This window comes from Talpa europaea (genome assembly GCF_964194135.1).
Source record: "Talpa europaea genome assembly, chromosome: 12".
Lineage (NCBI taxonomy): Eukaryota > Metazoa > Chordata > Mammalia > Eulipotyphla > Talpidae > Talpa > Talpa europaea.
This window is the reverse complement of record NC_140079.1, coordinates 35,060,244-35,087,776: the sequence shown is the minus strand read 5'-3', so window position 1 is coordinate 35,087,776 and position 27,533 is coordinate 35,060,244. Positions and strand designations below refer to the sequence as shown.

The 27,533-nt window shown below is 36.0% G+C and overlaps 1 protein-coding gene across 3 annotated transcripts in view; it reads left to right on the top strand.

Moving 5' to 3' along the window:
- The window catches only part of GRIA4 (glutamate ionotropic receptor AMPA type subunit 4), a gene marked incomplete at its 3' end in the record, with an annotated part of 354,667 nt that overhangs the window by 104,113 nt on the left and 223,021 nt on the right, over positions 1 to 27,533 (top strand). For all 3 annotated transcript variants that reach the window (XM_084248455.1, XM_084248456.1, XM_084248457.1), the window contains exon 3: positions 21,210 to 21,449. In XM_084248455.1, coding sequence (XP_084104581.1) covers positions 21,210 to 21,449 — 240 coding nt within the window. The remainder of the gene's footprint in view (positions 1 to 21,209; positions 21,450 to 27,533) is intronic.

The following is a 27,533-nucleotide window of genomic DNA, read 5'->3' as shown; positions in this document are numbered from 1 at the left end:
AACAATCATTTCTTATAACAGAGTAGAAGCAAATGGCCTCAAATAGCCAGGCACTCATCATTCCTGAACTGTTGGTTTGCACAAAGTAAGCTTAAAATAAAAGTGAGGTGTTCTTATATCCATGAGTATATTAAATGTGATGGGAAAAATTTAAGTCTAGGAAATGGAATTTTTGAAACAATTCTAAAAAAGACATATATATGGCATATATGTATATTTATGTATATATATGCATATATATAAAGGCATATCTATATATATATGAAAATGAAGAATGTATACACAAAATGTGACCGTATTATGCTGCCATTCAAGACCAAAAGGGCTAGAAGTAACCTAGTCCTGACTTAGAACAAAATTGTTTGACTCACTTTATGTACTTGGCCCTTTGGATGTGTTAAACTCATACATTAACACATGACTTGTCTGTGTTGTCAAGTGGCTATTCACATTTCTGAGAAGTGTGAGAAAGGGTTCAATAGCTGATCTCCAGCCTGTCCTATCAGAGAGATTCTACACGTTTGCACAACATTACAGATTCAGGCTGCAGAAAAATTGGTTGCTCCTTTGGAATATTGTTCCAGTCCTCAGTTTATTAAAGTATATTTTGATTTTCCTGGATATGAGTTATTCAGCCTCCATACATTACTGGAAGTTTTAAATAGAAAAACATGTTGAAGTCAAATGAGACTGGGAAAACCCATTTCCATGGACAGTACTCTGTGATTTGGGACCTTCGTAGTATTAAAGGCTTATTCCTGGCATTGGGGCCCGCTTCATATTTTTCATCTAGATTATTATTCAATACAAGATGATTTGGGCTCTATATTTAGTGGCTGTTTATGTCTAGGTAATCTCCTCTGTTGGTTAAAGGATGCCTTGAGGTTCTTTGCAAAACTAACCATTTTAAGGACAGATTCCTACTGAAGGTAGAATATTTTTAAAGAGAGAGAAAAATCCCAGTTCTTCTTTTTGTGGTTTAGATTTATTTCAGTGTATCATCTAACAACCAGAATGTCCCTTTTGTCCTAATGTTCCATTCTGGTTGAATTTTCATTTCCCCTTTACCTTTGTCCCCTCCATTTTCACAAATGGACTGTGAGAATACAAAATTCAAGAACTCTTACAGTTTAATTTGTATTCTCAGCATAATATCTGGGAATGTGTGTTTTGTTATTTGAAAAAAAAAATCTATTAACCTAGACTCAGACAGACACATTATGGAATATTCTGTAGTTGGATTTGTTTTATTGCTTCTACAAACATTTTATTAATAGTGCAAAGCACTATGCTAAATGCTGCAGTAGATGTCTGCAGAAGGTCCTGCCCTAGAGGGATTTATAACCAAACAGAAAAGAAAAACTTAATTAAACAAGTAATTGCACAAATTACTTGTGCAATTATTAATTCTGACCTTTATCTTTTTCCCCATTCTTCTTGGAACATTCTGCCCTCAGTTCTTCCCACAGCCCACTGAATCTTATCCTTCCCAATCATCTATATTACACAGGAAGAGTTTACATGGCCCATGATACACTGGCAATACAGATATTCTTAAGAACTTTGGACTTGAACTCAAAGGTTGTTTGCTCGTTGTAGAAGAGTCGGCCATTATCTTCCTGCATTCTAAAGAAAGCTTTTCCCCTAGTTATAAATTACAAAAACATTTGATATGTTGAAAGTTACTGTTAAAAATTTTAAATGACCTTCACCTGTCTCTCATAGACATTGCCTCTTGATCCCCTGAGATGCAGTCTTCCACTTTTTCCTAATAAAACCATATGTATATTTAATCATGAAACATTGCAATATCATAAAATTAGATTGTTTCAAATGTCCCTCTGCTAGTGAATTATTGAAATAAGACATCTTTATGCATTAGTCCTTTAGGTTAACGTCCAGAAACTACATGATATGCAAGATTTAAGACTCTTTATTGGTGTTCATATATTTCATTCTTTACAGGTTATATGAATTAATGTTTCTGTCACCACTAAACAAGTTCATTCCTTTGCCAATATTGACTATTATTTTTCTAGTTTCAAAGATTAAAATAGTATCATTTAATTTGTATTTCCAATAGTTATATTTGAGTTTAGCTATCTATATACAGTACATGTATTTTATAACGTAGTACAACTATACTATATGTTTATTGAAACACACACATGAAAAAGAAAAAATTGGGATGAATATTTATAAATTGAAAATTTTCAGCCAAACTTACATGCTCAAGGCACTTTTTATATCATATTACCAACACTGATACCTTAATCACACTTAGAATCTGTCATATTTATAAAGCAACCTATTTAATATTTCTTCTCTTAAATGATTTTTAATTAATTAAATATTAAAACTTTAAAATTAAATATTTAATTAAAAATTAATATTAAACAGTGACTTCACAATTCAAGGAAGAAGACAACTGGACCCTGGATTCTGTCAATGAGTAAGGTTAAAAAGATGGACTGAATAAAAAAGAAAAAGGAAAAGAAGGGGGAGAAAATCTTCCTAATTACACAGGAATGTCTCAGCAGTGAGCAATCATGAGAAAGGAAATGCTGGAAAAGCACTTGACATTTAAATGTCAATTTAATCAAATTATGCGATTTTTAAAATGTGGTTGAGTGTAATGGGCTCTTTAAATTGTTTAAACCATTACTTTTTCTAAAATGGCCCAGAGATTGAGCATTTAGGTGCCCTACCCTGTCTTTTGAACTAATATCCTTAAGGAATTACTTCTGAAGTTATGTCATTACACTTCTAAAAATAAAACATAAATTCAATTGTATCTGAATAAAAGATATCAACATATCTAAATAAAAATAATGACTGATCACTATTTATAGTAACTCAATAAGATGATGGTCCAAAGAACAAATAAGAAAGGTAGGGTGTGTAAATTCTAGGAAGGAAAATTATTCAGACTATGAGGAAACCAGGGTACAGAATCCTCATCCCCACTAACTTTATTTCCCTCAATTTTAGTGGGAATTAACCTTAATCCAACTGATCCTCCTCTTCTCACTATTCATTGGACAGAGAATTCATCTCACTCAAACTTCCCAATATATTGGCTTTTTGTGGAACTATGAGAAATAGGTTTCCCAGAATAAGTTACCCAGGGAAATAGTTGATTCAGTTTGGCTCCAAAACTCAATAAAAGTTGAGCTTTGGGTTTGAACACTAATCATAAAGAGAGATTATTTTTCTCTCTAGTTCAAATATAATTCCTATGTCAAATATAATCTCTGTGTTATAGGGAAAAACTAACACAAAGTCAGGTATTCCTATGTTCTTGGGAAACAATAAAACTGACCATATTTTTTAAAAAAAAACTGATCACATTGTTGAAAAATGATAAAGAGAATGTCATTAGTTGCAATAAAGAGCGCTAGATTTAAAATCGATCAATGTGCGGATTTGACTATTATCTCTACTGTTCAGTTCTTTGTGGATGTCTTACTCTCGCTGGACTCTGGTTTCCTCATTTGTAAAATGTTGGTAATTGATACATCATAGATTTGGGTGAGATTTAATATAGTACTAAATCTAGAATAATTAGAACAGTGCCTGAAACAATCTAAACAGTCAGTGAGTATCAGCTATGAATAATAGTCACTGTTCTTAGTAGTAAAGAACAGTAACTAATTCTGATTCACTTAAGATGAAAAATGATAATTTATTCAAAAGTTACTTAAGTATTTCCCAGAATAGCCGGGAACAGATAACAGACTTAGGACACCAAGGCCTAAACATTTCTCAAATTGACCACAAAATAGTCCAGTGAGGACATTCTTGGTTCAGTGGAATCAGCTGAATCAGATCCCTGGAAGCATTTGAAACTGCTGCTGTGTGGAGGATGTGTAGATTTATAGAAGCAGCAGTGTGGCGGAGGGCGGGAGGAGTGTGGTGGAGGGCGGGAGGAGGTCTAGTGAGATGCTCACCAAGGCATGGGAGGAAGAAGAGTTTGCATAGGGTTGCCACTAAAGTCCTCAAAGAACGAAGCTGCTTGGCAAAATACTAATGAACAGCCAATCCCAAAAGGACGCATCTGTCTATTAGCATCACCTCACAGGGTAACACTACTGCCTTCTGTTTCACATCATCTTTCTTATGCCCAAACCGATGTCTAAAAGTAAACTCAAAACATTGGCAAATTATCTTTCAAATGCATCATGTCTGATCAAGTCATTGTTGAGTTTTTTTTTTTAAGATCTATGTATTTATGCATACAAGAACTGTGGTACAGGCAGTGAGAGGATTCACTAGAGACAGAATGGGGAACAGAACAGGCAGACTGACAGAAATACAATGCTGAGGGGAGCAGCGGGCGAGACAGGAGAGGTCTGCTGCACCATGTTGGTATCTCCTTGGCTGGCCGGGGATGGAACTCATGCAGCAGAGCTGCAGAGGCTGCAGATCGCTTCACAGTGCTGTGCTCAACCTCTTGCACCGCCAGGGAGGCCGAAAGAGATAATAGTTTCCTAAACTTCTACACCATTGTAATATAGTTACCAAAATCTAAAAAAAAAATAATACCCAAAGATTTCTCTGGTATTATACTATTGGATTAAGCAACATTTAGATCTAATACTTTATTAATATTTGTATAAGGATAGATAGAAGTACAAAGGCCATATAAGTGTCATATATTTCATGCACATTATACATATATGAAACTCATTTATTTGCAAATAAATATTAATACATTCCTACATAATATGTATGTCATATATACTTTGTGACTTGAAGGTTTTTTTTTTGCTCTCATTTTTTGGTAATTCTGTTCTTACATCATGTTATGTGATCCCTCCTCCAGCTGCATTTGATATTAATGACCCCTTTTCCATTTTGAAGCGCTTTTTCTATTGGGATTCATCATATCACATTGTTCTGGTGGTCTCCTTAATCACATACTTTATCTGGAAGGCTACTTTGCCAACCTCACTCTGTTTTTCCTAAATGTCTGTTTCTGCTCCTTTAAATTCAGATGCTATTAATTGTTTATATATATATATATACATATATATTCAAAATTCCTGCTCCAGTTTTAGATATGCTCAACTGCCTACTTGAACATTTCTCTTTGAATTTCTTCCAAGTGTCTCAAGCTTGGTTATGTATAAAACTAAGACACCAGAGTTTACTTACTTCACCTCTACCCCAGTGGGTAGTGAACACAAATAGCATTCAGCTATTTGCTTCAGGGAGAGACTAGTCCTGAATTTTCCCTAACCTATCAGCTTTTCATGGACTACTACATGCCAGGTATCAAGTTTCCCAGAACTTGACTAACCCTGTGTCTTTAATTCTGTAGACAGTTGGTAACAGTCTCAAAACATAAAGCAGATTGTTTCATGCTCCTGCTGCACAACAGGAGAATGACTTCCCCTTGCCCTTCACATGAAGTCCCAAATCTATGCAATTCTTACACTGTTGTCTAAGATCTGAGTTTATCTTTCCTCTCCAACCTTACCATTCATCATTTCCCCTCCCTCTCTACAAACCAAACAGAATAGTTTTGTCTGTTTTGCAATTTTCAAATGTTATGTCTGAAAAAGTGTTTCCCCACTTTTTGATTGGCATATTCCTAGGTAACACTCACATTAAATATGCATCATGATAGCACCATTACTGTCCACTCTTGTATAAGCATTTTTTACAATTATCATAATTTTTCAGTGTAAGAGTAGGGATCACATGTCAATTCTTTATTTAAGTGCCCCCCATCCCTTACATATTACCTAACTCAGAATAGATGCTCTTATTGTTGAATGAATATTCTAACCCTGGTGGAATTAAATGTCATCATATAAGTTTAATTTTGCATATTCTCAAATTTTTTTTTAAGATTTTTTTTTAATAGAGGCATGTTTTTCTTTATTTATTTGTTTGCTTGTTTGTTTTGTTTATACATGCACTGGGTACAGTCAGAAGTCGGGAGGGTGAGAGAATTCACCAGAGCCAGAGCGAGGGGCAGAGCAGGCAGAAGGACCAAAGTACAGTGCTGAGGGGAGCAGCGGGCGGCAGGAGAGGTCTGCGCGCCATGTGGGACCCTCCTCCGGTGGCCGGGGAGCAGCCTGGGATTGAACCGGCACCGCAGAGGCCGCGGGCAGCTTCGCAACCCAGCGCTCTACCGCTGCGCCACCGGGGAGGCCCATATTCTCAAAATTTTGAAACGTATTTTGCTGATTTTGACATCAGCCCTTGTAGAGTACTGGAAACATACTGTGCAAATCAGTAAATGTATATTGAATTAATAGCTACCTACCTCAAACACCTAATAGTATTAAAAATCATTAGATTCTAAATTAAAACCTTAAAACTTACCCCATGTGTGAACATTAAATGGGGGGGAGGGGGACGGAGAGGGGGGAGGGAAGGGGAAGCAAGTCACAAAACCAAAATTCTGCCTGAAGATTCACTATATTGCTTCCTGACTTATATGTCTATCGCCTGTATGTAAGAGAATAAAAGAAATAAGCAACTCATTTGTCTTACCCAACACAAGACAAAGGAGAACAGTTTATATAGCATGAAGCACTACTGAAATATAGTTTAAATAATACCAGGCTAAAGGATACTGTGCACTGTCCTAGCTTAATCAAATGGAGCTCATTCTATACAAGTAAAGAAATTATGCAATATAATACTTTATTACATAAATAATTTGTTGAGTGCACCCTGTTTACTATCTATTAAACTATTAAATTTTAGTATCTTTTAATTTACAAGTAGATGTTTGGTGTTGAATTATTCCTTTCGTTTGAATGGACTTTGTAATCTCTGGTTTGTTTTTTTTTTAATCTAAGCTAAGGACCTCTACTTTACTTTGTCAGTATGTAAAGTCCACAAGCAAGAGACTCAATAGTGTAGAGATTCACTTTCCTCCTCTGTGAAAGGAGAGTCCATCTACATAGTCTCTAAAGTATCTTCTTCACCCAGGAAAGACATTTCCCCTTGGCATAGCAGAAGACACAATTACATACATACTTTTTAACACTGATAATAAACATCTGAAATTTAAGATTATCCAGTTAAAATGAGCACTGGGAGTAGCAGAAAATTTAGTTTGGCAAAGTAATGTCAAACCTAAAAGAACAGAGGGCTGCAGCAGTTCTAGAAAACTCAGCTCAGGCAATATGCTGCTCAAATAACAGTTATGACCACTCTAAATAACACTTGAATAGGTGAAAAATTTTATTGTCTCCCTATTTAATAGATAGTACAGTATACATGTCTGTTAATCTCTTCATCACTTAGCATAAATTACTTTATTTACATAGTGAAATCTTATATTGCATAATTTCTTTACTGGCATAAAATGAACATCATTTTATTAAGAAACAGAAACACTTGAATTTCAAAAGTTTTGAAATCTATTTTATAGAGGCATGTTTTATTTATTTATTTATTTGTTTTGTTTATACAAGCACTGGGTACAGTCAGAAGCGCGGGAGGGTAAGAGAATTCACCAGAGCCAGAGCAGGGAGCAGAGCAGGCAGAAGGACCGAAGTACACTGCTGAGGGGAGCGGCGGGCGGCAGGAGAGGTCTGCGCGCCATGTGGGACCCTCCTCCAGTGGCCGGGGAGCAGCCGGGGATCGAACCGGCGCCGCAGAGGCCATGGGCAGCTTCGCAACCCAGCGCTCAACCGCTGCGCCACCAGGGAGGCCCTTGAAATCTATTTTAACAGGAAGTCTAAATTTTGTCCTAAGAGCTACTAACTATTCTAAGATACAGAAAAGTTACTGGAAAAATACCATTTTAGTGTAAAAGCAAATACATATTTCAAGTTTTGAAAAGATTATACTATAGTGACTTACACCAAGGCATATTCTATTCTAATTTCCCAGAACCCAAAAGCATTTTCTGTTTTCATTTCACATACCCAGTCACACTCAGACATGCAAATGCACACACAGAGATACAAATTATTAACAATATACTTTGAATAAAATGCAATGGTTTAACATCATAGGAAACAAAACAGTTTCATTAGTATATAATAACCTAATAATTTAGAGAGAAGAAGTAAAGGATTTTATAAATTAAATTTTTTTCAACTATGAAAAATCTATAATTTTGAGAATCCCAAAAGCTTGAAAATATAACTTTAACCTACAAAGTTCATTGTTTCTGTTTTGTCAACCTGCTTAATATACCTTCCAGATGCTTAACAAGTTGTTCTTGAAATTTAATATAAACAGAGTAATATATCACAACACACAATTAAAGCAGCCATTTTATGATATTATGGACATTTGACTGCTGGTTCTAATGGGAAGAATGGGAAGGATATTTTTGTATCCATTTTCATAGCAGGAATTTAGAAAACCTAAATAAGGGACCAGGAAAAAGACCAATTATAATAAAGTAAAAATCAAAATCAACAAGCAACTATAAACCAGAGACACTCTGGGGTGAGGGGGAGAGGCAGGGAGGAGAGAGTAGGATCAAAACAAGGGGTGTGGGAATTGTATGGGGACAAAAACCAAGATGAAAATGCATATATTGTGCAAAAATGAAAAATTATGTAAAACATAAAATTTAAAAAATAATAAAAACCCAATTAAATCATGCTGATAGTTAATATTTCTACCTATCTTCCAAGATTTTATGCAGTTTATTTTAGAAAGGCACAATCACCCCCACCACCTCCAAAATTGAAACATTGGCTACTGCAGTCTTGCTTGCCTGAGTAACCTACGTGTGAGTGTGTGTGTGTGTGTGTTTGTCCTTATAAAATTGACAGCTAAAACTTGCTTTTCTTTAAGAAGAGCTTTCAAACAAAAAACCAATTTTCCATAATCCCTTAAGACCTACTTCTGTTTCCATAAAGTATAAGTATTTTTATAGTGCCTCTTCCAGTAGCAATAAACGTATACTGGTCAAAATCCCTTCAGCAGAGCAGGATGAACAAAATGCTTAACTAGTGTTTGTTTGTTTGTTTGTTTGTTTGTTTGTTTTCAAGTGGTAGAGTAGAATGAGCATGAACTTAGGAATTGGAATTTTTGGAAAATTGTTCTTTCATCTCTTAAATGTATGAACTTGTACAAGTTTCCTAACTTCACCAAATGTTATCTTAAAGAAAAAAGAAAAAGGAGAATAATATCTACCTTGTAAGACTGTCATGAAGTTTGAATGAGATGATTAATATAAAATAACTATTATAGAGCCTGACATATAGTAGAGATTTGATCATTGCTGAATTTTCTTCCCTTTTCCAGTAAGCTGTCTGGATTACTCCCACATTCTTAGCCATGACCTTAGAAAATATATACTATACACACTTCTAATCAGAATGCTTACTCAATGTATTTTATATCTCCTTACCCTAGATGCACAGAATAGGCATTCCCATTTAAAGTGTATAAACTGTGAATTCCAAAGTAATTGCTTATAAACTAACTTTGGTCAATTGTATCATCTTTAAATACAATCAGGCTTTATAGTATTTTGTGAAAATACTACTTTACATATTAGTTTTGCATCACATGACTGCTCGTTCCATTTAAAAGATTAGTAAGGACCAATAATTTCATGAACTTAAAGTATCTTTTACAATTGACCTCTTTTTGCCCCCCATTCATTTGGTTATCTATTCAGCAAATATTTATTGTCTATCAACTATGTGCCAAGCATTGTGTTGGATGCTGGAGGAGGAAAAAAGATGATTAAAACAGTCAGAGACTTTACTACCACTGAGTTATGTCTAGTAGTATAGACAGACATTAAACAAATGTCACAAATTTTGCCTCCTAAACACATGATGATACTTCAAGTTATTCAGGAAGCATAATATTCATGAGAACAGTTGTTTCTAAAACCCACTCAAATATCTGCCAAATATTATTCCATTCCATTTTTAATTTGATGTTATCCACTTCCATGATGTATTTAAATGCTTTTCAGGAAGACAGCTGTGTCTCATCTGATGAAGAAAAGCTTTCAACGTATTATTTAGGCCCTTGAAAAATGTGTTTCTCTAGCATAAAAAGAATCCTACTGCAATTTTGCGACTCAGTTATATGGTATAAAATATAGATGATGAATCAAATGTTTCCATTTAGGAACCACTTAAAGGTAAAAATACATTCCAAATCCTTGAATGTTAAACAGTAAATCACTGGGTTCTGTTTCGCCTACATTTTTCTTCGTGATTAGAAGTTGACAAGTAAAGAACCAACCATCTCTGCTATGATTTAGAATTGGATTCTTCCTCTCCTCTCACCTCCCCTCCTTCTGAAAACCCACTTGTTGTAGTCCTTATGTTTGTATAATAGTAATATAAAAGAACAACATGGTTTTTGCAGTACCCAAATGACTGCCCGGGAAGCCATCTTTAAACCCAATGGAATCTTATTTCACTTGCTGAGAGTTGCAAATAGCCTTCTGCTTTTTCCTTTATAGGCCTCAGAGACAAAATGAGCCATGTGTTTCCATTATGATAGCCTGACTCCAGAAAGAATGTGCAAACAAGCCTGTATATTTTTACTGAGCTCTCAATTAGTTTAATTTAGGACTGAAATGTGCTTTCTAGTTGAGATATAATAAAACTGGAGGAGAGCATGTGGAGGGCTGTGTAAGTGCAGCCCATAATTATATCTCATTGTGATCTTTGATGCATTGTCCAGAAGCAGCCTCAGAGAAGACATCTGAGAAAGTAAAAGTACTTAATTGTGATATAATTAAAGTGAAATATTTTTGTGTAATTTACATTTTAACTTGTCAATTATGATGATTAGCTTGTAGCTTTATGTACTATAGCTAACCATCATTTAGAATTCTAAGAAAATTAGCTTTTACATATTAATAACATCTGATAATGCCTTACAGACATAAATTAATGAATTCTGGGCTCAGCATGTGCTATCCACCATTTGATAGAGCTTTTTTCAAATATGAATGTGAGGAACTCATCATTTTAACAACAAATAATCAGAGAAAGAAGGAAGATGATTAAGAATATTTTCTAATTGTAAGTGTTTCAAGTAAGCTGTCAGTGTTTTAAGAGAAAATATTTTTAAAAACCAGAATCGTGCTATAATTCATTTTAAAGAAATATAAATGACAAAAAATTAGGAAAATACAAAGTGAAAAATAAAAATCAGGGTTGTCTAGGACCAAAAGCTATGGAGGGAAATTTGGAAAAGGTGATAAGACCTAGAGTTAATAGTATTTCACATGCAGCTCCAGACTATGCTGCTGAATTAATTCATAGACTTATTATATTCTAGCTAATGAAAATCAAATGTATAAAAGCTGCAATGTCACATTTCCCTAACAAAAACAAAATATCAAAGTATGTTTTTGTCAATTGTGCAGAAGAAGATAGTCTCATCTCAAATTTGAATTAAAAAATTTGAGCTATTGTTATGATTATAATTGATTTCCTTATAAAGAATCATTATTTTTTTAACTTTTTTTTTAAGTATATTGGGGCTCCCCTGGTGGCGCAGCAGTTGAGTGCTGGACTGCGAAGCTGCCCGCAGCCTTTGCAGCCCCAGTTCGATCCTCGGCCGCCAGCGAGGGTCCCACATGGCGCTCAGACCTCTCCTACCGCCGGCTGCTCCCCTCAGCAGTGTACTTCATCAGTCTGCCTGCTCTGCTACCCACTTTGGCTCTGGTGAATCCTCTCACCCTCCCACGCTTCTGACTGTACCCAGTGTTTGTATAAATAAATAAATAAATAAATAAATCTTTAAAGATTTATTAGGGTACAGGCCAGATGTGCGGGAGGGTGAGCGGATTCACCAGAGACAGAGTGGGGAACAGAACACGCAGACTGATGAAATACACTGCCGAGGGGAGCAGCGGTCGCGACAGGAGAGATCTGCCCCACCATGTGGGAGTCTCGCCTGCTGGCCGGCATTAATCCCACACTGCAGAGGCTGCGGACAACTTCACAGTGTGGAGCTCAACTGCCTGCGCCACCAGGAAGGCCCTAAATTTCTAATAATAGCAGTTTTCAGAAATTGTGTTTTAATTAAAACTTAATGGTGAGTTGATACACAGTTGAAAGGGAGAGGGTATGATAAGAGAAAGTATAAAGAGACCAAAAGTGCATTGCCTAGACTCATGGCAGAAATAAAAACTTTTGCATGCTGGAGTAGGTTTAGCAACCAGAAAGTAGTTTTCTGTTGTTCTCAAACAGCCACTCCTCACTCTCCTATTCCATCTCTATTTCTTTTACCAGAAACCATAATTTCATTTATTCAAAAAATAACAGTGATTTTCATGTGCCAATTTTAGAGTCTAAAGATACAAACTGCCTCCATTTGTGGAACTTACATTATCCTGAGAGAAGGGCTAGAGCCATCAGAGCAGGAGAATGTGTTCAATTCTTGGGGTTCCACCCATGTGGCAGTTAGAAGAGGTAAGTCACCTCTTACCTGGGCCTATTACGCTTACACTGAGTAATCCATGAGATCTTCAGGACCAGGCCAATATATCTAATTGTAAATGCCTTTCATTTTACCATTCTCTTAAGTTCACCTATACCTGATGCAAAGACTGATCTCAAACTCTGCCCTAGTTCTCTCTGCAAAACATAGTGACTAGTTAATGTGTTTTTCCAATTTTCCTCTCTTTTTTTGATGTTAAAGAACTGGGGTGTAGGCCAGAGGTGCAGGGGGTCAGAGGATTCACCAGAGAAAGAATGGGGAGGAGAACAGGTGGCTTTACACTGCTTAGGGGAGCAGCAGGCAAGACAGGAGAGGTCTGCTGTGCTATATATGGGTTAGTTTCCTGGCTGGGGATTGAGCTCAGGCCAGGGATGGAACTCAAACTGTGGCAGTGATAACACTGAGGGAGGCTCCAATTGCCATTTTTAAAGATTACTTGAATTGGTAAAATAGCATACATATATATATATATATATATATATATATAAATGTGGAGGAGTCTTATAACCATGACAACTTAAAATGGGGCCTGTGGAGTTCCATCTTTATAGAGAATTTTGTCCAACTTGACCTTCTTCCAGCATGTTCTTTTCTTATCTACTGCTGTGCTCATAGGAACATAGCATCCTATACTCTCTTCATTTTTACCATGCCTGCTTTTCCTCATTTTTTCCCGACCATTTTCCCCTGAATTGATCAACTCAACACATTCTGATTTGGTTAATTAATTCTATTGTAGGTATCAACAGTGCACTGCCCTCCTCCAATATTAACAGACAAGATTTTGATTAATATGTTGAATATGTTTATAAACATACATATGACATGTGTGCACACATATTACACCTATTATGACAAAATATGAGGATCACTAAGTCAGTCTATGGACAGTAGGGACAGTTTGCTAGAAAAAAAATTTCTGCATAAATGGGATTGATAATATGTAAAAAGACCAAAATAATTTTAGAGCAATTGCAAACATAAATTTAGATGAAATTCGTACAGTAGACCACAGCATCTTAGAATCATAGGCAGCAAAGACTTCTGGTTTCAGAATAATTACTGGTTCTATAATAGTTTTTTTTTAAAGGTTCTATGTACTAGATTTTTTTATATACTCAATGAATTTATAAGAAAGTAAAGAATATATCCAAAGGAGAGAACTTGAAATCCAAAAACAAGAATGGACAATATGACTTCCCTGAGATATCCGAGTTCAGTGTTTGAGTAGGGACATGATACTCAGGGCATGGACCCAACAGCCTGCATGACATTGGACCTGAGACTACCACACAAATCAGGCCATGCCCATAGTGAGAAAGTATAGACTTACAAGCTTGCTTTGAGTTCTGCATGCTACAAAAAATTTTAATGGTCTTCAGTGAGACTATTTTACAAAAATGTCCACCCCATGCCAATTTCCTATTAAAATGCACATGCTATGTACTATATAAAATGATGTTCCTTTGTTTGATGTTCAGTCATTTATAAACTAAAAAAATCACAGACATGCACACATACATGCACATGCACACAAACATATATCACATATAAACACATTAGGGTGTTTGACAGAAGTAAATGCAAAATAATTTTGTAGAAATATTTTTCTAAGACATGTTTCTCTAAATTATCACACAGATTTTGCCAGGACAAAGATGGTTGTCATGAAAGCAGTAGTTATGACAGCAAATAACTGAAAACAACCCAAATGCTCAATATTAAGACATTTTTTAAAATAAGTATTGGCACTTATCTCAAACATTCTTAGATCATAAAAATACTCATTGAATACCTACATATAGGTGCACTCCTGAGTACTGGATGCAGAAGTAGTTCTGGTCATTTATTTGTAGATAATGGTAATAGCTTACTCAATGGTAATAGCTTAAAATAAAATCAGTTCTTTTTTTATTTTTTGATGTTTTTATATTTGCGATAAATCTCTACTCCATACTATATCAAAAGGGGCATTTTAACAGGATTATCCATTTATAGTAAAGCTAAGGTTATTCTGCTGTCAGCTTGGATCTTTTTTGGGATCTGAGGGACAAGTATCTTGGTTCCTTCCTCTGTGGGTCCATTTCACATGGGCTTCCTCACAGCATGGTGACTGAATGAAAAAAAATTGTGCCTACAGACAGAGCATGTACCATAGTCAAAAAGTTCACATAAAATCTCTTCTGTCATATCTTTATAGTCAAGGCAGCCCAAGTAGAAAGAATATACTCCAATTTTGAATGGGGAAGTGGCAGAATTCTAGACTATATTGTGACATGAAAAATATTGCTGCAATCCTTTTTATAAAACTCACTGGAGCACAGGAGTGGTGAAAGATAATTAGATACATATAGAGGAGGAGTCCAACAGGAAGATTTGAAGTAAATGGTACCGTTGGGGCATCATGATTACATAGGTGGGCATCAAAGGCAGAGAACTGACCATTTTCACCTTAGAATTATATTTAGAGAGAAGAGTGAGTAAGGAGAGGTGAATTAGATTTACCATCTTTTTTTTAAGATTTTTTTAATAATTTTTTATTTCTACAGTAGCTGGGGTATAGGCTCGGGGTGCGGGAGGGTGAGAGGATTCACCAGAGACAAAGTGGGGAGCAGAACAGGCAGATGGACTGAAGACACTGCTAAGAGGAGCAGCAGGAGTGACAGGAGAAGTCTGCTGCACCATGTGGGAATCTTGCTGGCTGGAGGGAATCAAACCCACACTGCAGAGGCTGCAGACAGCTTCACAGCTCAGCACTCAACCTGCTGCGCCACCAGGGAGATCCCATATTCATTTTTTATATAAAAGCTGGGGTATGGGCCAGAGGCACGGGAGGGTGAGAGGATTCACCAAAGACAAAGCGGGGAGCAGAACAGGAAGGCAGACCGAAACGCACTGCAGAGGGAAGCAGCAGGCGAGACAGGAGAGAACTGCAGCTCCATGTGGGAATCTCCCTGGCTGGCTGGGAATCGAACCTATGCTTCAGAGGCTGTGGACAGCTTCACAGTGCTGCACTCAACCCGCTGTGCCACCAGGGAGGCCCAGAATTACCATCTTTAAAGGAGCAGAGGAAAGAACAGTTTAAAGACACGAAGAAATGTCCAGAATGGCTAGAGGAAGGTCAATTGTAGTGTTAGAAAACCAGGCTAGGGTGTTTTGGTGTTTTGGGGAGATGTGTACAAAAGTGTGAAACAGCAGAGGATTCCAGGAGCTAACCTATAAGATTTAGAGTACAGTTGCTCATTAGCAATATTGGTGAGAGTGGCTTTAGTGACTGAAAGTACAGATGCGGAATGAGTTGGAAACATTATAAACTGTAAAAGGAAGTTTTCTCCTCCAGTAACGGTGCCTGGGAAAAGGTAAAGGTACAAAGCATAGGGTTAAGAATGTTCTCTGTTTTATAAAGCAAAAGAAGGTTCAGCTACCTCAAAATCATTTAGAGAAAGATTTTAGAGCAGAAGTAAAGCCACAATCCAGGAGCTACAGTAGGACGGTAGGTGTGGTTCTTTTTGACCAACCTGCAGTTGTCACAGAAACTTCAGTGTGTCACATGGATTTGAGTCCTACAACTAGAGAAACACTGAGCTAAGACCATGTGATTTGATTTGTATGCATTACAGGACTAAAAATTATCACAAATTATATAATAATTTGAGTTGGGTTGACATCTGGAATGTGGCATCTGGAATAAAGCTGGGTGAGTACCTGACAAGAAGACAGATTTAATTAATTGACACCATCAGGTTAAAGATGAATGGATTATTACTATGTATTTATATTATGCGTTTATTTACATAACACACAATTCAAGTGATCTCATTAGTGAAGCAGAATATAGAATATGTGCTTAAAATTATGATTGCATTATTTCACTGAAAGTCTTACTTTGATTAGTGTTTGTATCCTGAAATATGTATCAGTATAATAGAATTGCATCTATTTAGTAACCAAGCATTTAATTCTTGTTTCTTTTATTTAGCTGCGTTATACAAGAACATTAAAATTCAGTTTATTTTCTTTTTGTGCATTCTGGACACATTCCTATTCAGATTAGTTTACTCTTTATGTAAGCATTTATATAGTTATAGAAGTTTCATTGTTTGAATAACTATTTGTATGCTAGGCAGCGATAGATGTCATATTAAGCCAAATGAAACATTATCCAGGATGTCCACTGAGAGTAACATTTAACTGACAATCTAGTCACACACATAGGAAAACCAATAATCCTCAACTACCAGGCCAATAATCTAGATTAACTAGACAAAATATAATTTAAAAGAATAATACTAAAACTGTAAATTTGAAAAGGGAAGTAAAAAGTGACAGAATGCACTCAAAAACAAAGTTATTAGTGTAATACTATAGTTTTTTTTTTTTTTTAAGATTTATTTATTTATTTATACAAGCACTGGGTACGGTCAGAAGCGTGGGAGGGTGAGAGAATTCACCAGAGCCAGAGTAGGGAGCAGAGCAGGCAGAAGGACCGAAGTACACTGCTGAAGGAAGCAGCGGGCGACAGGAGAGGTCTGCGCACCCTTTGAGACCCTCCTCCAGTGGCCGGGAGCAGCCGGGATCGAACCGGCGCTGCAGAGGCTGCGGGCAGCTTCGCAACCCAGAGTTCAACTGCTGCGCCACCGGGGAGGCCCTATAGTTTTAAATATGTCTCTTAGCAGCTAAATGACTTAAAAAGATAGTTGATAATGCAAATGAATGAACACAAGTAGAAAATAATTAAATATCATAAAATATTAAGTTTGCTGAGGCCCAAATGAAATAAATCCCTATTTAAAGTCTAGCAAGCGCCAGAACAGTGGAAGGTCATAATGATTAGATTAAAAACTGTGTAATAAGAAGTAACTGGTGGGTCTTTATGCAGAATATATAAGTTGTGAACTTGTTTTGGGAGTGTGCTACTTTTGCAAATAAAACTTTATCATGAAAGTAGCTCAATATTTGAAATAGATGAAATAAGGAGTGCTGTTGGATTTTGAGGAGGAGAGATGAGGAGGGAGGGAGGATGAAGGTTCGAGGTGAAGGATCCAGCCTTGCCCATTTCTGTCTCATCAAGTGTCTCACGCAAAGCAATGCAAGTCCTCCTATATCCCGTGGCTGAAACCAAAGACAATTACAGGTGGTGTCCCCTGGAGGTAGTTGCTGGGGAGGATAGATAGCCCCAGGGAAAATGCTAAAAAGTATCGCATTTTGGGGTGGAGACTCTGATAAAAAATATCAGGGGCTGCAGAAGCAGCCCCCAGGATTAGGTGTTCGGGATTCAGCGTTTGAGCTTTCAATGTTTGGGAGTTAGCATTTTTGGATCTTCAGTAATTCTGGGGTCAGCGATTTCAGCCCCCGTGTTGGGGAGGCTTCCAGCAGCCAACCTCAGCGAGGAAAAGTTTGGAAGCTTTGCAAGTAGCCAAGCAACTGAAACTGTTCCCAGTTCTGCTGCTGTTACAGCCTAGCAGAGTAAGTGAAGACCCGGAGTCGGGCACCTCACTGAGTTGCATGAGTGTGGCCATTTGTTGCTCATTTGGCTGTTAGAGCTGCTGTTTTGAGTGTTGCTTGTCTGGTGCTGTGCTGGGGCATCTCGGAAGCTCCGGGAGCATCTCCTGTGGTATCTTCTGTTGTCTTCATGAGTTGGAACCTGGCCTATAGTCTGGCTGCCTCATGCTCCAGACTTCAGTGGTGGGAAGATGCCATCTTGGGCACGTGGCCTATTGTTAGGCCTATTGAGAGGACCTCTGCATCTCACTGGGGGGAAGACCCCATCTTAGATACTTTTTGCTTAGGACACTGCTTCAGGTGAGGTAAACTGCCATTTTTGAACTAGTAACTCTTCGTTTTTCCCTGGTTTGTTAAATTAATCCCATTGTTGTTGTTCTCTGAGCCTGAGTAGTCTTGAAATTGTGCACATGGGTGAAGAACTCAGACAGTGACCAGTAAAGTATTTGGGCAGTGTCCTTGGCCTCTTTTAGTGCCCCTTGCTGCCCTGTATCACTCCTATGGTACTCTTGGAATTCCTAGTAAAACACAGTTTGGAAACTCAAACTTAACAATGGTCTACTTTTAAAATCCCATAAAAGAAAATATTATGTAAATGTTCATTTTATGCCTGAGATATTTAAAGTACATGACCTGTAAATCCTGCTTACTTACATTTTCTCTAACAAGTATTCAAACTTCTGAATACTTTCAGCATCAAACTAAATGCCGAGATACTAGATTTTGAATTCTAAAGCTCACCAACCTTAATTTTTTTCAGTAAAATAAAATAAAAATTAATTGAGCCAGATTATTTACTAAATAAAGATTGAGAGGGGGTCCTCAGTGTGCATGCAAATTAAGAGATCAGAAAATATGAAAGCACAAAAATGCTGGGTTACTCCAGGTTATATGCTAAAATATATAGCACTTACACAAATATACTCAAAGCTTGGTGGAACATTCATAAGGTTAAGGTCCCATCCAGCAACTCGATTTATCCAACCACTTAAGTTACAGGAACTGAATTGAGTTAAAACTCATGATGCACAAATGTTATATTATATGTTTCTTCTATCTTGCCAGAAAATTGCATCCAGTCATTCTGTCAGAACAAGCCTTCCAGGATGGTCAATCTATTTAGATAATCAAATTCTGTTTCCTGGGTGAGCATAGAATGAGAATTGGATGTTCTTGCTTGATAGAATTTCTATATAAACTCCAATGCAATATCCATTGAAATAACTGGCATATGTTCTACACAAGCTGAATATCTCCATTCTTGGTTTTGTATCAGCTGTGCTATTTTTACCCTTTAATCCTTTTACCCTTTTATTAAATAATACGTCTAAATTAATTATGTATGCATATGGAAATCTTTTTCATAAACTCTGCCACTTGTTTTCTTGTGTATCCTCTTAGGATAGTAGTTTTACATCTGTTGTCTCCTTTAATCCTTGAAACATTGTATATTCATAGCTGAAATAAGAAACCTGATTTAACTTAGCCAGGTCACCTAATAAGTAAAAGTACTGGGATTTGAACTTGTGAATAGAGTTTACCGTCTATATTTAATTTTATTTTTTTATTTTATTTTTTAAAAGATTTATTTGTTTATGCATACAAGAACTGGGGTTAGGCCTGAGGAGTGAGAAGATTCACCAGAGACAGAGTGGGGAACAGAACAGGCGGATTGACTGAGACATACTGCTGAAGGGAGCAGTGGGTGAGACAGGATAGGTCTGCTGCGCCTTGTGGGTTAGCTCCCTGGCCGGGGATTAAACTCATGCCACAGTGGCTGGTGATCACTTGATAGAGCTGAGACTTTAACCCCTGTGCCACCAGGGAGGACCTACCATCTGTATTTTAATGTAATCTCCATTCTTGTTTTGTCCATTTGAATATAAACTCTAGCCCCTTAATTGGAGTTTAGATTTCCCAGAATATGTACAGTTTGTCATTTAAGAAAAATCAACAGCATTCATTTCTGTTTATTATTACCATCTTCTGTTTAGATTGCACTTAAGAGGCTTTATCCCCAATTTCAAGAGGCATAAAAAATGAAAAAAAAAAGAAATCCCTACAGGGTTCATTAATTTCTCTTATTTATGATTCATAATTCACCAAAGAACCTGCTAAACAAAACAAACTCTAATTTCTTTAAATCACAATGAATTACTTCTAGGATAGATACCTCTGGATTATATCTTACTCCAGGTTTTTAATGAACTTAGTGATTAAAATTAGTAACTAAAATCAGAAAACATAAAAATTTTATAGAACTATAGACCTCTTAAATTAGCTATGTATGCAAAGAAAAAATAGGACCTTTAGCCATATATGATAAACTATAAGAACTCAGGATTCAAAGTCTTATTTTACTGTATAAACACGAGGATTATATCTTTAAAATGTAAATGCAGGTTTATATCATTAAAGTGTAAATTAGAAAAACTCACCCAACTTTGGACTAGAAATCAATCATGCCAAAAGAGTGGCCAGAATTCCACTAGGGAGGATTTTTTTCCCCTCATTTTGAATTTGCCTCATTATCCAGGCAACAGGAAGTATGAAGAAAGACAAGCAAAGTGAGGGTTTTACCTCATCTCTTTACCACAAGTCATCTCATATTGGGAAGACTTAATTCTTTTGGGTTTTGGAATTGCTTTGTCTTAATTTCATGCAGCTTTCTGCAATTCCACTAAGCATCAAGAGAACCCCAGTAGTGATTTTACAGACAGCTTATCTGTCTTCCAACATGATCCAAGAGTACACCAAGGGTGTGATAAAAAATAAACTGCTTCCACAAAAAAAATACAGGTGACAATTTAGGCTTAGTTAAACAAAAGCAGTCTAATTCAAAATAGAAAATATATGTATATAGCTTAAAAGGAAGGGTGTCACTGTGTAATTTAAATGCTGCTTCAATTAATATTTAGGAGTTTTGAAAGTATTTTTTTTTGCATATAAGAAAATGCAGAGAAAAATTTGGATTTGTCACATTTAAAAGTTTACCATAGGATTTGCTACATTATCATGAAATGTTATATGGTCACTTTAGTCAAATTTCTCTTTAATTCAAATTGGCTTCTTGAAGAATGAAGCATATATTCTCTTATTATCTCACTCAATGCAGGGCTTTGAGTACAAGCGCAAGAGTTCATTAATTGATTATACAATTAATTGCACACTTTACTCTGCTTTAATTGTATTCTGATATAGCAATGATTCCTTTTTAAAAAATTTAATATACTTTATATATGGAAGTTAAGAATTTTAGAGTGTATTAATTGTTTGTTTGTTTTCTTTTGTTTCAGTCTGTTCCCAGTATTCTAGAGGAGTATTTGCCATTTTCGGACTCTATGATAAGAGGTCAGTACATACCTTGACCTCATTCTGCAGCGCCTTACACATCTCCCTCATCACCCCAAGTTTCCCTACCGAGGGGGAAAGCCAGTTTGTGCTGCAGCTAAGACCTTCCTTACGAGGAGCACTTTTGAGTCTGCTGGATCACTATGAATGGAACTGTTTTGTCTTTCTCTATGACACGGACAGGGGTAAGTAACCATTCCACATCTACATAAGTAAAATTCTCATTTTTCCATTTTGCATGCATGATCTTATATCATTTGTGTGATCTAGCAAAATATTTTGAACCTTACTATGGCTAAAATTAGAAAATGGTTAATGTGTATTATCAGTGACTCATGGAGAAAATTTCTAATTAAATGAACTTAAATTTACAAGGTTATACATGAGCGAATCATGCTTTGTTACTTAATTGAAATTAAGATAAATAAGTTTTTTTTAATTTTCTCTAATGATATTTCAGGTTACAGTCATAATATAAATATTCCTTTAACCTCAGATGCAAATAATTTAATGTTTTGGAACATTTGAAAATAGTAGCAGGTTAAACCATAGCTTTGAGCTTGAAATACAAAATATTAAATGAGTTATGGGTATGGCAAGATCCTGACAATGACAAAAGAGATTTGGTTGTAAGGCTTCTGCTGGCTGGTAGCCTTTCACTTGTTCTTTATGTATAGGTCTGTAAAGATTAATAAATGATACTTCATGTGACTTCTGTTTTGGAAAATTAAAATGTGGGTAACTAACATTCGCTTAATGACAATCCATACATTTTTGTACAGTGTCTGATATAGTTTGGCTTTTCAGTTGGAGACAGAACTCAAGGAGTTCCCATATTTTTTTAATTCTTTTTTTAATTATTGCCTAGAATCACAGCAACAACATTGCCAAATAAACACCAGGGAACCACCTGTGTGACTTTGTCTTCAGTCCTTTTTTCTTAAAATGTAAAGCTAAAAGAGGTCAAGAAGTCACCCTCATTGTTCTGCTTCTAATCTAGTGATACAAATCACTCCAGAATTACTCAGTTCTCTTAATAGTTGCTTCAGGATGAATTGTATTGTCTTCTAATTGTGTTGCCTTCTTATTAGTAACCTAACCCAACTTCAATATAGACACCTTTATTCCAAGCAGTAATTGCATATGTGAAAAATAACTTGTCAGGAAAATGGTTCAGAGGGCTCACTCTGCTATGATACCACCAAGTTTCCCAATATTCTGGGTCTTAATCGGGTACGTGCAAAGAACAAGAATATTTTTTTCCTCCCTTGAAATTATGTTCATTTTAGAAGTTTAGGGTCACAGCCCAATTTATTTATTTTTAGATACCTTGCTTAAAATTATTTGCCACTCTGAATCACTGAGGTACGAAATTCAGCTATGAACATAAGATTCATAAACATAGTTAGCTAAGAGCCATCCATATTTTCTTAGCAGGAGAAAAAAGAACACATCAATATTAAAATAATTTTAAAATAACATACAAAACCTAGTATAAAGAACTAAGATTGTATGATACATTTGGCTATTATTTCTAATCCTCTACTATTCATAGGAACTGCTTATCTAAACATTTTTCCTGTTTTAAGTAATTGCCTTGTTATGAATGTGAGTTTCTCCACAAACTTGGGTGGAACATAACTTTCTGATGCATCATAAATTCTGTTTTAGAATAAGATATTTCATCACTCTACTTAATTATTTCTGAATTCTTTATCCTGTTAGTGATTCAATTATCTGTTAAGATAATTTTTTTTGTGGTCTGATTCCACTCTCTTTTTTTATTTATTTTATATATTTTTTACATCATTTTTCATTTTTGCACAATATATACATTTTCATCTTGGTTATAGTCCCCATACAATTCCCACCCCCTTGTTTTGATCCCATTCCCTTCCCCCCTCACCCTGTAGTGTCTCTCTGGTTTATAGTTGCTTGTTGATTTTGATTTTCTTTTGATACAGACCTGTGTTCCAGTCTTGGTCTGCTATTGATTGGCTACCTTTGTAGGAAGAAAAGAAGGAGGGAGGGAAGGAAGTAGAGAAGGAAAAAGAGAAGGTTGTACTGTCCTTCAGGTCCATTGATTTCTTTATAGTTCATATTCCATATATTCCCTAGAAATGGTGAATGTAAGAGAAAGATAGTAGGTGTCATAAGTGTTCTTTTTATCAGTAAGTGACTCCCTTTCTTTCAATGAAAAAAGATGTGTTCATTTATTTTTTCACTTTATCCCTTAGTTGACAATAAGTACTAATTGTTCAATTTATCTGTATCGGGCACTTGGCTAGGTTCTAAGAACACATGGATGAGCAAAACACTACTAAAAATAAATTAACTTTATTGATATGATGTCTTTAGGAAATAGCAGTCTACTTGACACAGAAATTTACCTTTGATACACAGCTTGATGTTTTCAGTTTTAATTTAGAAAACAGTGATTTTCCAAAAAGATCATTGCCTTTTTGGTACAAACAATTATAAAATGTCATGTAAGTACAAACTTTGATTACATTTTTGAATTGATAAAGTAACCTCCCCTATCCACACTGTCCAAGAGAGTCTTATGTGATGATGGGACTATTCTGTAGCCTCAGTTGTCACATGTGACAATCACTATTGAGTACTTGAAATGTGACTTGTATACTGTGATACTGCACTTTATATTTTGTGTGATTTTAATTTAAACTTAAATATTCACATTTGACCTTGGCCTTTGTATTGGACAACATGGTTTATTTAACCCCCAAATTCATAGGAAGCAATTCATTTCACTTTAATTAACATTTCCAAATCTCTTTTTGACTCATATTTCATGACATAAAAATAGAATCTAAAGAACACCCTTTGTATTATCCTTTTTAGGGTAGGTTTCATGTTGTACTGTGTATACATTTACATATATTGTCGTCCCCCAGAAATGTAAGTCCTCCTTCGGCAATTATTATATCTTCCAGATATATTCGTTTGTGTCTAATATAGTAACCCTAGGTAGGCATATTATAAATATGAAGTGAATGAATTAAATAATCAAGTGATGACATTAGACAATTTTAGTGTTCTAAAATCTAAGTATGTAATGTGTATTTTTATCAACAGTACCATATTTTAGTGGATCGAATAGCTCAGAGTAATCAAAATATAAAGCTCACCTGTTACTTCAATTAAATGGAGTTTTCTTATAGTGAAAACGTGGTTCAGACAATATTCATTATTTATTTAGATATAATTAAGCTAAATATTTAGAAAATATAAATATTTTTGATAATATAAACCTTAACAATGTTTAACATCTAATTAATACAATATCATGTTTCTTCACTAAAAAAGAGAAGCTAATTTAAATATGTATAGTATGTGCAGTGGTTTTGTTCCATTTGAAATAGTCTTTTCAAGGAAAGATTACTTACTTGTGTCAATTACCCAGAATTTTAAAGTATGTATGATATTTCTATAGCCATTTCTAGCACCACTGGTAATAAGGTGAATTTATGACAAAGCAAAAGATGAAGAAATGTAAAGTTAACATTTTTAAAGTTCTAATGACCACTGTCAGCATTTTTAAAAACTCTCCAGCAATTTTTATCTTATAGCCAAAGAAATCAATGACTTACCCTGACCATGTTTTGCAAACTCCTAATTCTCTTTAGTGCTTAATCCTCAACATTTTACTCACATTATTGCTTTCAAAACCAATAGTATTACCTCATGGCTGTTAAATATCTTGTGTCCATTAGACATTATGTAAATTGTTCCTAGGAGATATATTTTTGGCAAAGCATAGATTTGAAAATTTTCTTTTGGCCTTGTTTTCTTTGATCTTTTTTTTTTTTCCAAAAATGTTCTAACGTTGCATAATATATTTTGAAAAACCTAGAAAACAAAGTTGTGGATGGCATAATTTATATACTGCGCAGTCCCATGCTGAAACCAGTACAAGAAGTGATGTAGGGATGGGAAGAGGAAGATTTGTATAGGGAAGGGAGAGCTCTTGCTATTTAATTTCTGCTTTTTGGGTTTTACTGCATGTGTAATTTTTTTAAAAAAACTTCCTTTTACAAAATCCTTTTACAAAAGAGTTGAGACCTAAGCAATAGAAAGAGACATGACACTCCTTTAAATGATACTTCTTTTGTTTACTTTATTTGTTGAGTCCTGTGAGGTCTTTGTATATCTTTGTGATCAGTCCCTTATTAGTTGTATGGAGTGCAAAAAATTTTTCCCAATCAGTGGGGTGTCTCTTTGTTTTGGTTAATGTCTCTTTTGCCATACAGAAGCTTTTCAGTCTGATGTAATCCCAGGTGTTTATCTTTTCCTTGACTTTTTTTTTTTTTTTATAGAGGCATGTTTTTATTTATTTATTTGTTTGTTTGGTTTACACATGCACTGGGTACAGTCAGAGGCGTGGTCGGGTGAGAGAATTCACCAGAGCCAGAGCGGGGAGCAGAGCAGGCAGAAGGACCAAAGTACACTGCTGAGGGGAGCAGCGGGCGGCAGGAGAGGTCTGCGCGCCATGTGGGACTCTCCTCCGGTGGCGGGGGAGCAGCCAGGGATCGAACCGGCACCGCAGAGGCCGCGGGCAGCTCCGCAACCCAGCGCTCAACCGCTGCGCCACCAGGGAGGCCCATCTTTGCTTTGGGTGATGAGTCTTTAAAGATGTTTCTGAGATGTATGTCTTGTAGTGTTTTACCTATATTTTCTTCTATATATTTTATGGTTTCAGGTCTTCCAGTACTTTTATCCATTTTGAGTTGATTTTTGTGCATGGTGAGAGGTAGTAGTCTAGTTTCATTTTTTTGCATGTGGTGGTGGTACAGTGAAATAAGCCAGAAGGAAAAAGAGAAATATCGGATGGCTTCACTTATAGCAGGAATACAGGGGAACCAAATAAGACATCAGTGTGAAAAAAATAATAACAATACAAAACACAACAAAGCAAAAACAGACAATTATAAACCAGAGACATCCTGCCCGGAGGAGGAGGGAGAGGGATGAGGGAGGGAGGAAGGGGACAGGGGACTGAGGATGGTGCACGGGTGCATTGGTGAAGGAAATTATGAGACTACACCGGAGGGGTTAGGGAGAAGCAAATAATTGTTTTAAAATGAATAATGATGTAGAAAAATAAAAATAAAAATAAATTAAAAGTCCAATAGAAACATGAAAAAAAGAATACTTCTTTTGGATTCCAATAAATAAATCTGTATAATTCACTCCAGAGAACCCTCCTATTCTCCTGTTGATTTCTCAACTCCAGTTCTCTTCTCCATTTTCTTATGTTATCCCATTCAATTGCTCCTTCCTTCTTTCCTCCTTCCATCAGAACCTAGAAGTCATAGACAACACAATTTCAGAATCACTAGGAAACTTGATCCGTTCTGACCAATTATCAGTTATGGGCTCCTATGATCTCTGTAAACTCCAATCTATCAGCTGTATAGGGAGATGGCAGAACAGATAACTCTAAGGAGTGTAGCATAATTATTATCTAAGCCTGGGGTCCATCTACTTGCCACTCATAAGCCAGAACCCCAGAGAAGAGTTGGTGGGAGGAATATTCATACGCCCTTTCCCAGAGTTAGGAAGAAGGAACTTATATGGGGAATACAAAGAAAAGGAAATGCCAAAGGCTCTGCATCAGTAGTATTTTACAGAAATTAGACAGCTTTCCAGAAACTGCATTCACATCCCTTTTTCTTCCCAGTTTGGTCTGACCAGATCTATATAGTGCTGGTGGGCATGCTTTTGTTATAGTAAAGAAGCTGTGACTTATCCCTTTTCTTTTTTCTGCTTCCATCTTGGTCTCAGATGGTTTCACCTGGATTTCTAATTTTGTCTGCAAGAAATCATAAACATGAGCAGGGCAAGGAAGACAAGTGACAATTGCCTCTTCTGTCTATATCCTGCTCCTCATTCTTGCCCACTGGGGCAGAGGTCTGTCTTCTAGAACTGCTTCCTCCTAATTAGGAGTGGAGGTTTGTGTCCCATAGAGAAGCAGAATCTTTCACTAGCTAACTTGAGATATTACTGATTGTCACATAATTGTAATCCCAATTGTTTATAACCATGAGTTAGAGTTATTTGGAAGTTTTAATGCCTCTGGCCTTTTACAATCAATGGAAACTGATTCAAGAGACAAGTGATAAAGATCAAAAGCAGCAAACATATTATAATAACAATGACCATGGGACCACATAAGGCTCCATCCATCCAAAGCAGGTAGAAAAGATTTTGTTTATAATAAGAGTCAGGATAGGATTCCGATTTTTTCA